Raw genomic sequence first — 13,320 nt, 5'->3', positions numbered from 1 at the left:
TTTACCAAGGGTAACAGGAGAAATTGGACCCCAAAAGTTATTGAGCATTTTGTCCCGAGTACGCTGATATCCCATATGTGGGGGTAAACCACTGTTTGGGCTCATGGCAGAGCTCGGAAGAGAAGAAGCGCCGTTTGACTTTTCAATGCAAAATTGACTGGAATTGAGATAGGACACCATGTCGGTTATGGAGAGCCCCTAATGTGCCTAAACATTGAAACCCCCTCACAGGTGACACCATTTTGGAAAGTAGACCCCCTAAGGAACTTATCTAGATGTGTGGTGAGCACTTTGACCCACCGAGAGCTTCACAGAAGTTTATAATGCAGAGTAGTGAAAATAATAAAAAATCATTTTTTCACAAAAATGATATTTCGCCCCCAATTTTTATTTTACCAAGAGTAACAGGACAAAATGCGCAACAACTTTTGGGGTCCATTTTCTTCTAAGTATGCCGATACCCCATATGTGGGGGTAAACCACTGTTTGGGCGCATGGCAGAGCTCGGAAGGGAAGGAACGCCGTTTGGAATGCAGACTTAAATGGATTGCTCTGCAGGCGTCACGTTGCATTTGCAGAGCCCCTGATGTACCTAAATAGTAGAAACCCCCCACAAGTGACCCCATATTGGAAACTAGACCCCCAAGGAACTTATCTAGATGTGTTGTGAGAACTTTGAATCTCCAAGTGTTTTCACTAGTTTATAACAGAGCCCTGAAAATAAAAAATCTTTTTCCCACAAAAATTATTTAGCCCCCAGTTTTGTATTTTCACAAGGGTAACAGGAGAAATTGGACCCAAAAAGTTGTTGTTTTATGTTTCCCCGAGTACGCCGATACCCCATATGTTGGGGTAAACCTCTGTTTGGGTGCACGAGAGAGCTCGCAAGGGAAGGAACACTTACTTTTTCAACGCAGAATTGGCTGGAATTGAGATTGGACGCCATGTCGCGTTTGGAGAGCCCCTGATGTGCCCAAACAGTGGAAACCCCCCAACTCTAACAAACCCTAACCCAAACACACCCCCAACCCTAATCCCAACCATAACCCTAACCACACCCCCAACCCTAACTAACCCCAAACTCACGGGAAAATGGAAATGTATTTTTTTTAATTTTATTATTTTTCCCTAACTAAGGGGGTGATGAAGGGAGGGTTTGATTTACTTTCATAGCTTTTTTTAGCAGATTTTTATGATTGGCAGCCGTCACACACTAAAAGACGCTTTTTATTGCAAAAGATAAAGTTTGAGTCTCCACATTTTGAGAGCTATAATTTTTCCAAATTTTGGTCCACAGAGTCATGTGAGGTCTTGTTTTTTGCGGGACGAGTTGACGTATTGGTACCATTTTCGGGCACGTGACATTTTTTGATCGCTTTTTATTCCGATTTTTGTGAGGCAGAATTTACAAAAAACAGCAATTCATCAATTTCTTTTGGGGGGGCGCTTATACCGTTCCACGTTTGGTAAAATTGATAAGGCAGTTTTATTCTTCGGGTCAGTACAATTACAGCGATACCCCATTTATATCATTTTTTTTATGTTTTGGCGCTTTTATACGATAAAAACTATTTTAAATAAAATAATTATTTTTGCATCGCTTTATTCTGAGGACTATAACTTATTTTTTCATTGATGACACTGTATGGTGGCTTGTTTTTTGTGGGTCAAGTTTTCAGCGGTACCATGGTTATTTATATCCGTCTTTTTGATCACGTGTTATTCCACTTTTTGTTTGGCGGTATGATAAAGCGTCCTTTTTTACGGTGTTCACTGAAGGGGTTAACTAGTGGGACAGTTTTATAGGTCGGGTCGTTACGGACACGGCGATACTAAATGTGTACTTTTTTTTATTTAGATAAAGAAATGTACAGTACAGACCAAAAGTTTGGCCACCTCATTTAAAGAGTTTTCTGTATTTTCAGGACTATGAAAATTGTACATTCCCACTGAAGGCATCAAAACTATGAATTAACACATGTGGAACCATATACCGTATATACTCGAGTATAAGCCGACCCCCCTAATTTTGCCACAAAAAACTGGGAAAACTTATTGACTCGAGTATAAGCCTAGGGTGGAAAATGCAGCAGCTACCGGTGAATTTCAAAAATAAAAATAGATGCTCCATACCGTTCATTATTGCCCCATAGCTGTGCCATATAGTGCTCTGCACCGTTCATTATTGCCCCATAGCTGTGCCATATAGTGCTCTGCACCGTTCATTATTGCCCCATAGCTGTGCCATATAGTGCTCTGCACCGTTCATTATTGCCCCATAACTGTGCCATATAGTGCTCTGCACCGTTCATTATTGCCCCATAACTGTGCCATATAGTGCTCTGCACCGTTCTTTCTTGCCCCATAGCTGTGCCATATAGTGCTCTGCACCATTCATTATTGCCCCATAGCTGTGCCATATAGTGCTCTGCACCATTGATTCTTGCCCCATAACTGCCATATAGTGCTCTGCACCGTTCTTTCTTGCCTCATAGCTGTGCCATATAGTGCTCTGCACCGTTCTTTCTTGCCCCATAGCTGTGCCATATAGTGCTCTGCACCGTTCATTTTTGCCCCATATATGCTCCTTATAAATCTGTGCCATTGCTGCTGCTGCTGCAATAATAAAAAAAAAAAAAAGCCATACTCACCTCTCTTGATTGCAGCTCCCGGCGTCTCGTTCCGGTGTCTCATCCCGGCATCTCTCTGCACTCTGACTAATCAGGCAGAGGGCGCCGCGCACACTATATGCATCATCGCGCCCTCTGACCTGAACAGTCAGAGCGCAGAGACGCCGGGAAGACAGAGCGGCTCCGGGAATATAATACTCAGCTAGTCCTGCCGCTCCTGACGCTGCCCCTGCCTGTCACACTGTCCCCGGGTGCCGCAGCTCTTCCTGTCAGCGGTCAACGGCACCGCTCAGAGGAATGAATGTGGCTCCACCCCTATGGGAGTGGAGTCCATATTCATGAGTCTAATGAGCGGTCCCACATGACTGCTGAAGAGGGGAAGAGCTGCAGCACTCGGAGACCGTGGGACGGGCAGGGGGAACGTCAGGAGCACCGGGACTAGGTAAGTATGCCTCAGTGCCCTCTCCCCCTCACCCGCCGACCCTGCCACCCACCATGACTCGAGTATAAGCCGAGAGGGGCACTTTCAGCCCAAAAATTTGGGCTGAAAATCTCGACTTATACTTGAGTATATACGGTACTTATAATTTCAGTTTCACACTTTTTTGTCTTATATACTAGGTTCTTCAAAGAAGCCACTTTTTGCTTTGATGACTACTTTTGCACACTCTTGGCATTATCTTGAGCTTTTTTTTTTTTTTTACACACAAGTAAATATATTTTTTACATTGCCCCAGGGAGGGGGGGGTGGGCATCACTACATATTATCAGATCGCTAATCTGACATTTTGCAATGCACTGTGTCAGAGCAGACGTTTGAAAGCCACCTCCCTGCAGGACCCGGAAGGCCCTCCGTGGCCATTTTGTATCCGGACCTGCAGGGAGGAGGACGTAGGAGACCCTAGGGTCTTGCTCCGAGGGTCTCAGGGAAGGACGCAGGGAGCCCCCTCCCTGCACGATGCTTCCCTGTACTGCCGGAACACTGTGATCATCTTTGATCACAGTGTTTCGGGGGTTAATGTGCAAGGAGCGGTCCGTGACCACTCCTGGCACATAATTCCCACAGCTGACATCCGACACCAAGTCCCAGGACACCTCAACGGTATAGTATGTCATACGGGATAAAGGGGTTAATAGCCTTCTGTGTACTGTTGCATACTTAGTACGTAAAAAAAAGGGGGGGGGGGAAGCTATATGCCATAGAAAAAAAATCTGAAGTTTATTAGTATGTATTAAGATCATATAGTAGAAATGTAAAATCGAGGGCAATAGTATGCGATTGTGATTTATTGTGCAATCAGCACTTTACACTGATGTGTAGTATGTGTTGCATACTTAGGCTGATAACCGGTTCATGCAGCATTACATGTTACACTGGCTGGTCCGAACAATGATTGCAATTGTTACCATCCACCTTTTTGTGTCTCCACCTTTCCTCATAGATTGCAAGCTTGCAAGCAGGGCCCTCATTCCTCTTGGTATCGGTTTTGATCTACTGTATTTATTGTTTATGGTTATGCTATAATGTCTATTGAATGTACAAGTCCCATCTAAAACGTAAAGCTCTGCAGAATATGTTGGTGATATAGAACTATTTTTATATTTTTTTTATTATTTATTTATATATATATATATATACACACACACACACACACACACACACACACACAAACAAACACCTCCCCACCCCTCTGGTCTCAGCACAAAATACTTTGATGCTTTTCACTGCTTGGCACAGCTGCCGCAAAATAGTGCAGTAATTGGGCCCACTGCACTAAGACGTCAGACATGGGGAGAATGATTGTAGAAGAGGAGGGTTCCCTCATCTATCATTGCTTTCAACTGTATTGGCATCAAGGATGGGAATGTGATGCCAGGCAGGGGGAGTCTATGGCAGCGAGAGCCTGATTACCACTCTGCTGGCCTGATCTGGCCAGCGGACCAGAGTATGACATGTAGGTCTCACAGAAAAATAAATAGAAATAAAATGTAGGTCTCACAGAAGTAATAAAATTAACCAAAATAAAAACCCATTTACCTGGATTTAAGGATATACGTTTGGCTGTATAGCCAGCAGCGTCCACCAACCCCCTTTGTGTACATGCTGCTGTCTGGTCCACATTGTCCTATAAAAAAAAAAAATAATAAAATTAGTGACAGATGACATTAGTAAAAATTAAACGGTAGGTTTCACATTGCTGTGTAGTGAAAAAAAAAAAAAATTATATATATATATATATATATATATATATATATATATATATATATATATATATATATATATATATATATATATATATATATATATATATACATACACACACACACACTAGCTGAAGAGCCCGGCGTTGCCTGGGCATAGTAAATATCTGTGGTTAGTTATAGCACCTCACGTCTCTTATTTTCCCATCATGCCTCTCATTTTCTCCCTTACACCTCTCATTTTCCCCCTCACTCCTCTCATTCCCCCCTAACACTTGTCATTTCGACCTCACATCTGTCATTTTCCGATCACTCCACTATTTTCCCTCACTCCTCTCATTTTGCACTCACACCCCTCATTTTCACCTCAGTATATACATGTTTGTCATCTCCCTTATATATAGTATACACCTGTATGTCTTCTCTTGTATATAGTATATACCTGTATGTCATTTCCCCTGTAAATGGTATATAACTGCTGTATGTCATCTCCTCCTGTATATTGTATATACCCATGTGTCATCTCCTCCTGTATATATTATATACCTGTATGTCCTCTTCTGTATATAGTATATACCTGTATGTCTTCTCCCCTGTACATAGTATATACCTGCTGTATGTCATCTCCTCCTCTATATACCTATGTATCATCTTCTCTTTTATATAGTATAGACCTGTATGTCATCTCCTCCTGTACATAGTATATACGTGTGTCATCTCCTCCAGTATATAGTATATACCTGTATGTCATCTCTTCCTGTATATAGTATATACCTGTGTGTCATCTCCACTGTATATATTGTAGACGTGTGTCATCGCCCCTGTATATAGTATATACCTGTATGTCATCTCCTTCTGTATATAGTATATATGTGTGTCATCTCCTCCTGTATATAGTATATACCTGCAAGTCATCTCCTCCTGTATATACTGTAGTATATACCTGTGTCATCTGCTCCTGTATATAGTATATAGCTGTGTGTCATCTGCTCCTGTATATAGTATATACCTGTGTGTCATCTGCTCCTGTATATAGTATATACCTGTGTCATCTCCCCTGTATATAGTATATACCTGTGTGTCATCTCCCCTGTATATAGTATATATCTGTATGTCATCTCCTCCTGTATTAGACCGCGTTCACACGTTATTTGGTCAGTATTTTTACCTCAGTATTTGTAAGCTAAATTGGCAGCCTGATAAATCCCCAGCCAACAGGAAGCCCTCCCCCCTGGCAGTATATATTAGCTCACACATACACATAATAGACAGGTCATGTGACTGACAGGTGCCGTACTTCCTATATGGTACATTTGTTGCTCTTGTAGTTTGTCTGCTTATTAATCAGATTTTTATTTTTGAAGTATAATACCAGACTTGTGTGTTAGGGCGAGTTTCATGTGTCAAGTTGTGTGTTGAGTTGCATGTGGTGACATGCGTGTAGCAACTATTTGTGTGTCGAGCTGCATGTGACAGGTTAGTGTAGCAAGTTGTGTGCAGCAAGTTTTGCGCATGGCGAGTTTTGCGTGTGGTGCGTTTTGAGTATGTGCAAGTTTTGTGTGAGGCAACTTTTGCATGTGTTGCAACTTTTGTGCATGTGGCAATTTTTCCGCGTGTGCAAGTTTTGCGTGTGGTGAGTTTTCCATGAGGTGAGTTTTGCACGTGTGGCGAGTTTTGTGTGAGCAGAGTTTTGCGCATGGCGAGTTTTGAGCGGTGACTTTTGTGTTTTGACTTATGTGGCGAGGTTGGTGTATGTGTGGTGAAATGTGTGCTGAGGGTGGTATATGTGTTCAAGCACGTGGTAGTGTGTAGTGCATTTTGTGTGTGTGTGTGTGTTCATATCGCCATGTGTGGTGAGTATCCCATGTCGGGGCCACACCTTAGCAACTGTACGGTATATATTCTTTGGCGCCATCGCTCTCACTCTTTAAGTCCCCCTTGTTCATATCTGGCAGCTGTCATTTTGCCTCCAACACTTGTCCTTTCATTTTTCCCCCATTATGTAGATAGGGGCAAAATTGTTTGGTGAATTGGAAAGCGCGGGGTTAAAATTTCACCTCACAACATAGCCTATGACGCTCTCGGGGTCCAGACGTGTGACTGTGCAAAATTTTGTGGCTGTAGCTGCGACGCCTCCAACACTTTTCCTTTCACTTTTTCCCCCATTATGTAGATAGGGGCAAAATTGTTTGGTCAATTGGAACGCGCGGGGTTAAAATTTCGCCTCACAACATAGCCTATGAGGCTCTCGGGGTCCAGACTTGTGCCTGTAGCTGCGACGGTGCAGATGCCAATCCCGGACATACACACACATAAACACACACGTTCAGAGATTATATTATATATATATTATATATATATTATATATATATTATATATATATTATATATATATTATATATATATATATATATATATATATATATACACACACACACACACACACACACACTAGATGGCAGCCGATTCTAAAGAATCGTGAGTATAGAATCCATATATACTTTATTTATTCAAATGTAAAAATAATACAATTAATAAATATTAGTAAGAAATAACAAAAAATGGCTGCACTCACCAGCTCTTGACAATTCTTGTTATTTAAGGTACAGTTACACAGGATCCATGAACATGCTTATGAGGGGAGGGATGAAAGACATCAGACGACAACTTTGCGTGTTGTGGGCAGTGTCAGGTAGTAGGAAAATAGCCAGTTAATAATAGGCAATAGTTCTTTGCAGGAATGCAGATATTAATAAATAGGCAGTTTATATTGCAGAGAAATTGCTGGGCAATAATGGACAATGTCCTTATGTGGCAAATAATAGAGCAATATACCCAATGTGGCAAAGAGGAGGTTAATAAACGGCAGTCTCTCAGTATAACAGTCAGTGAATAATAGGCAGTATATGGAGAAAACACCAAACAAAAGTTCAAAATTGGTGTGAAAATGTCACTGAACCACTTCACAACTAAATATATATAGTTTTGGTAAATGGTATTATCATTTTTTTGACAAAATTCGGCAGGAGCTTGAAGAGCAACGTCACTGGGCCCGCCTCCACGCAGTAGAAACTGCTGTGAGGTAAAAATTCAAAAATCACACCAAAATGGCGGGCGGAGTGTGTCACAGTACGGCACGTTTCTGATTGGTCGCTCGCAGCAGGCGGCAACCAATCAGACACTGGACACTGTTGACGTCACTTATCTCCGGACATTAGCTCCGGACAGGAAGTTGGCACAAATTGCAGGAAATGGTATTCTAGGCAAAATATATATATATATATATATATATATATATATATACATACATATATACATATATACATATATATACACATACACACATATATATATACACACACACATAATTGTCTAAGTGGTACTTCCGTCTGTCTGTGTCCTTCTGTCACGGTTATTCATTCGCTGACTGGTCTCGGCAGCTGCCTGTCATGGCTGTCGCGACCAATCAGCGACGGCCACAGTCCGATTAGTCCCTCCCCTACTCCCCTGCACTCACTGCCCGGCGCCCGCTCCATAATCCCCTCCACTCACCGCTCAGACAGGGTTAATGGCAGCGGTAACGGCCCGCGGTGTAACGCACTCCGTTACCGCTGCTATTAACCCTGTGTCTCCCCAACTATTTGCTATTGATGCTGCCTATGCAGCATCAATAGTAAAAATATGTCATGTTAAAAATAGTAAAAAAATAAACAAAAAACCTGCTAAACTCGCCCTCCTTTCTCGCTCCTCGCCACGCTCCCGGGACCGCTCCATTGCAAGCGTCAGCTTCCCGTCCCAGGGCTGGTGTGCGACAAGGACCTGCCGTGACGTCACGGTCATGTGACCGCGACGTCATCATAGGTCCTGCTCACACCAGCCCTGGCACCGGAAGCTGCCGCTTGCAATGGAGCGATCCCGGGACCGTGGCGAGGAGCGGGAAAGGTGGCGGATGGTAAGTATAGCAGGACTTCAATGGGCTATAGGTGAGTATATGTAAGTCTCTATACTACGTGGCTCTGTGCTGGCTAATATACTACGTGACTGGGCAATATACTATGTGGCTGGGCAATATACCATACTTTGTGGGCTGTGCTATATACTATGTGGCTGGGCAATACGTGACTGGGCAATATACTACGTGACTGAGCAATATACTACGTGGCTGGGCAATATACTACGTGGCTGGGCAATATACTACGTGGACATGTATATTCTAGAATACCCGATGTGTTAGAATCGGGCCACCATTTAGTATGTACCATATATACCCGAGTATAAGCCGACATTTTCAGCCCAAATTTTTGGGCTGAAAGTGCCCCGCTCGGCTTATACTCGAGTCACGGTGAGTGGAAGGGTCGGCGGGTGAGGGGGAGAGGGCGCTGAGGCATACTTACCTAGTCCCGGCGATCCTGACGCTCCCCCTGCCATCCCACGGTCTTCGGGTGCTGCAGTTCTTCCCCTGTACAGCGGTTATGTGGGACCGCTCATTAGAAAAATGAATATGGACTCCACTCCCATAGAGGTGGAGCCGCATATTCATTTCTCTAATCAACGGTAACGGTGACTGCTGATCGAGGAAGAGGCTGCGGCACCGAAGACCAGCTGTCCGGGGGAAGGAGCGGGACACCGGGAGCAGGTAAGTATGTCATATTTACCTATCCCCGTTCCACACGCCAGGCGTCGCTCCATCTTCCCGGCGTCTCTCCGCTCTGACTGTGCTGGTCAGAGGGCGCGATGACGCATATAGTGTGCGCGCCGCCCTCTGCCTGATCAGTCAGTGCGGAGAGACGCCGGGACCGGACGCCGGGAGCTGCAAGCAAGAGAGGCGAGTATGGCATTTTTTTTTTATTGCAGCAGCAGCAGCAATGGCACAGCTTTCTATGGTACATCAATGGGGCAATAATGAACGGTGAAGCACTATATGGCACAGCTATGGGGCAATAATGAACGGTGCAGAGCACTATATGGCACAGCTATGGGGCAAGAATGAATGGTGCAGAGCACTATATGGCACAGCTATGGGGTAAGAATGAACGGTGCAGAACACTATATGGCAGAAATATGGGGCAATAATGAACGGTGCAGAGCATTGTATATGGGGCACAGCTTTATATGGAGGCATCTATGGGGCAATAATGAACTGTATGGAGCATTATATGTGGCACATTTTTATATAGAGCATCTTATGGGCCCATCATGAACTGTATGGAGCATTATATGGGGCTCCTGATTCAATATGGATATTCAAAAACACTTAACCTACTGATGTCTCAATTAATTTTACTTTTATTGGTATCTATTTTTATTTTTGACATTAACCGGTAGCTGCTGCATTTTCCACCCTAGGCTTATACTCGAGTCAATAAGATTTCCCAGTTTTTTGTGGCAAAATTAGGGGGGTCGGCTTATACTCGGGTATATACGGTAGGTATGTATGTATGTATGTATGTATGTATGTATGTATGTATGTATGTATGTATGTATGTATGTATGTATATATATATATATATATATACATACATACACATATATACACACACACACACATATATACACACGTATACATATACACGCGCGCACACAGTGACCTTATGTATAGGTATTGTTTGACTACGAACATCTGTCCTGAAGGCTGCAGGTTCGCACCCAGGTGTTAATATGTTTTTTTCCTGAGACAAGAAGAATTCTGTCTCCAATCTCACCAAGGGGTCCTGCTAGAAGCCAAGAAGAAAGGTAACATTTGACACCTCATAGCTCTTGGAAGAGATCTAAATAACGGCCTGATAGTATCTCTGAGAACGTTTACACAAAAGATCTCAAGAGAAAATAATATATTCATTGGGGGCGCGGCCGTGGTCCAATCAAAAACCAAGCAATTATGATATTAACCTGAGGGACTGGTCTAGAAACCGGACCTCCAGACCAAAGTTATAAATTAGACCTGTATACAGAGAAACGTGTTCACAAAATGGGGGCGGCCGAGCTGGTGTGATCCAATCTACATTCATCCTACCCTTAGGGAGCAGAAAGCAGACTACCAGGTTAGATGATTTCTATAAGTTTTCTCCTGTTAATTTATACTGTTTTGCATAAGTTGTATGTCTTTACCATCATATTTTTTATAACTCTTACTGTAAGCACTGAACCTTTTTGTATTAAAGTATAAAACTAACAAGTTGAACCTTGAATGTTCTAAAAGAATCCATAGCCTGAGGTGTGTGAGCCTTATGAGTGGTAGACATTATTAGTACTAATATTTCCGGGACTCATCGTCCGTGTATTCGGTGAGTGGTGGCAGCGTGTATGAGCGGGTGTGTGGCCTGGGTCGGTGTGTGATTTATGCTCCCATTACAGCATAGGACAGAGGTTGGATGCTGGACTGAGTGGGGAGATAGATTAACCCTTGCAGGCACAACCCAAGTCACATGCTGAGAGCGGGCACATGACGAATTAGTGACACCACGGAGTAGGGATCCGTGACATTCTGCATTCTTGACCTTGTCAGAAAGCATTTCTACTTATATGGTCTTACAGGGTGTCACCCTTTTGCTGGTGGGGATGTGCAGGAGATGCACACCTTCAGTGCAGTGAGGCTAGTGTCACTATGCCCTACGTATGTGGGTACTGGATACTGATAAGACACTGGAGAGAGTGGTAGTGATGAGCAGAACAGCTCTTTGGACAGCTGGGATTATTTGACTCCAGTCACAAAAAGTTCTGGCTCTTTTGGATCCCAAACTGATCTATATTAACTCCTTTACCACACCCAAGGCTGTTCGCATCTTCATGACTGGGTCAAATTTTACAATTTAGTGACCAGTGTCACTAATGTGGTAACAACTCTGGAACGCTTTAACAGATCACATAGATCTTGATTGTTTTTTTTCGTGACATGTTATACGTCTCGATCGCGGTTAAATTTCTTCGATCTGACTTGCGCATGTTTGTGAAAAAAACAGAAATGTGGCGAAAATTTGGAAGTGTTCAGACTGAACTCTGATCTAAGGGCAGAAAAATATCACAAAATAGTTAACATTTCACATCTACTTTACATCGTCACAATTTTTTAAACAATTTTTTTTGCTAGGAAGGTATAAGGGTTAAGTTTACCAGCAATTCATATTCTTCAGCAAAATTTACATAGGCATTTTTATTTTTTTTAGTGACCACACTATATTTGAAGTGATTTTGAGATACCTGCATGGCAAAAAAATACCCAAAAGTGATGCCATTTTAAAAACTACACCCCTTAAGGTGCTCAAGACCACATTTAAGTTTATTAACAATTCAGGTTCTTCGCAGGAATTTTTACAATGATGAAGGAAAAAAAATACCGAACATTTAATTTACTTTAGACAACCCTAATATTTTATTATCACAAAGGTGACAGGAAAAAAATGGACCCCAAAATATGTTGACGATGCCAATACAACAGTTAGTGGAAGAAAACCCCTGTTAGGACTCACGGAAGGGATTGAAGGGAAGGAGCACATTTTTTAAATGCTAAATTTGCTGAAATATTTAGGGTATGTGCACACATTGCGGATTTTTCCATGCAGATTCTAAAAAATCCACAGGTCAAACGCACTGAGTTTACCTGCAGACTTACCGTGGTTTAAGTGCTGACTTCACCTGCAACACCTGGGGATTCCAATTATGTTACAGGTGTAAAACGCTGTGGAATCCGCGCAAAGAACTGACATGCTGCGGAAAATAAACCACAGCATTTCTGCACGGTATTTTCCGCAGCATGTGCAGTGTAGATTTGGTTTTCCATAGGTTTACATAGTACTGTACACCGCATGGAAAACTGCTGCGAATCCGCACATAGCATTAGTGGACGACATGTCGCATTTGGAGAGCCCTTAACAGTGGAATGCATCTAGATATGTGGCAAGCACATTGAACTCATAGGTGTTTAACAGAAGTTTATAATGTCGAGCTGTGAAAATTAAAAAAAAAAAAATAAAAATAACACCCCCCCCCCCACCCCCCACACACACACACACACAAAAATGTTACTTTTGTCTCAATTTTTTTCCCTAAAGATAACAGGAGAAATAACAAATTTGGGGTTCCAGTTTCTCTTGAGTACACATACCCCATATGTGGTCCTAAACTACTTTTGAGACATAATGCAAAGCAGAGCACAGCTTGTTTGCACTAGGTTGACATGGCTTTAGGGAACACTCCAGAAGTTATGTGGCGTTATGAAGTTTTCAGCTCTGTGGATTTACTTTGGACTGCAGGAAAATAAGCTAGGTCAATGCATAGAACAAACAGTTGGCTGGCCTGCCACTCATGTCTTCTGTTTCTTGCATTTTTATCTTCTCAATCTGGAAGATTTGTAGCATAAAAGAGGCCAAGACTGGTGAAGAACTTGGTCAGGCAGCAGGAACAAGCCGCCCCATTTAATATCATCCTGCGTTTGATTCCCATTAGTAAGCATGAGACTTCTGCACTCAGGCTTTGTGATCACTGCTTAACTA

General features: G+C 42.7%; 1 protein-coding gene across 1 annotated transcript in view; it reads right to left on the bottom strand.

Moving 5' to 3' along the window:
• The window catches only part of GRB10 (growth factor receptor bound protein 10), a 424,392-nt gene that overhangs the window by 262,429 nt on the left and 148,643 nt on the right, over positions 1 to 13,320 (bottom strand). Inside the window, exon 3 of the mRNA XM_069730339.1 lies at positions 4,669 to 4,756. Coding sequence (XP_069586440.1) covers positions 4,669 to 4,756 — 88 coding nt within the window. The remainder of the gene's footprint in view (positions 1 to 4,668; positions 4,757 to 13,320) is intronic.

This window comes from Ranitomeya imitator, chromosome 6, assembly GCF_032444005.1.
Source record: "Ranitomeya imitator isolate aRanImi1 chromosome 6, aRanImi1.pri, whole genome shotgun sequence".
Lineage (NCBI taxonomy): Eukaryota > Metazoa > Chordata > Amphibia > Anura > Dendrobatidae > Ranitomeya > Ranitomeya imitator.
This window is presented reverse-complemented; position numbering and strand designations above follow the sequence as displayed.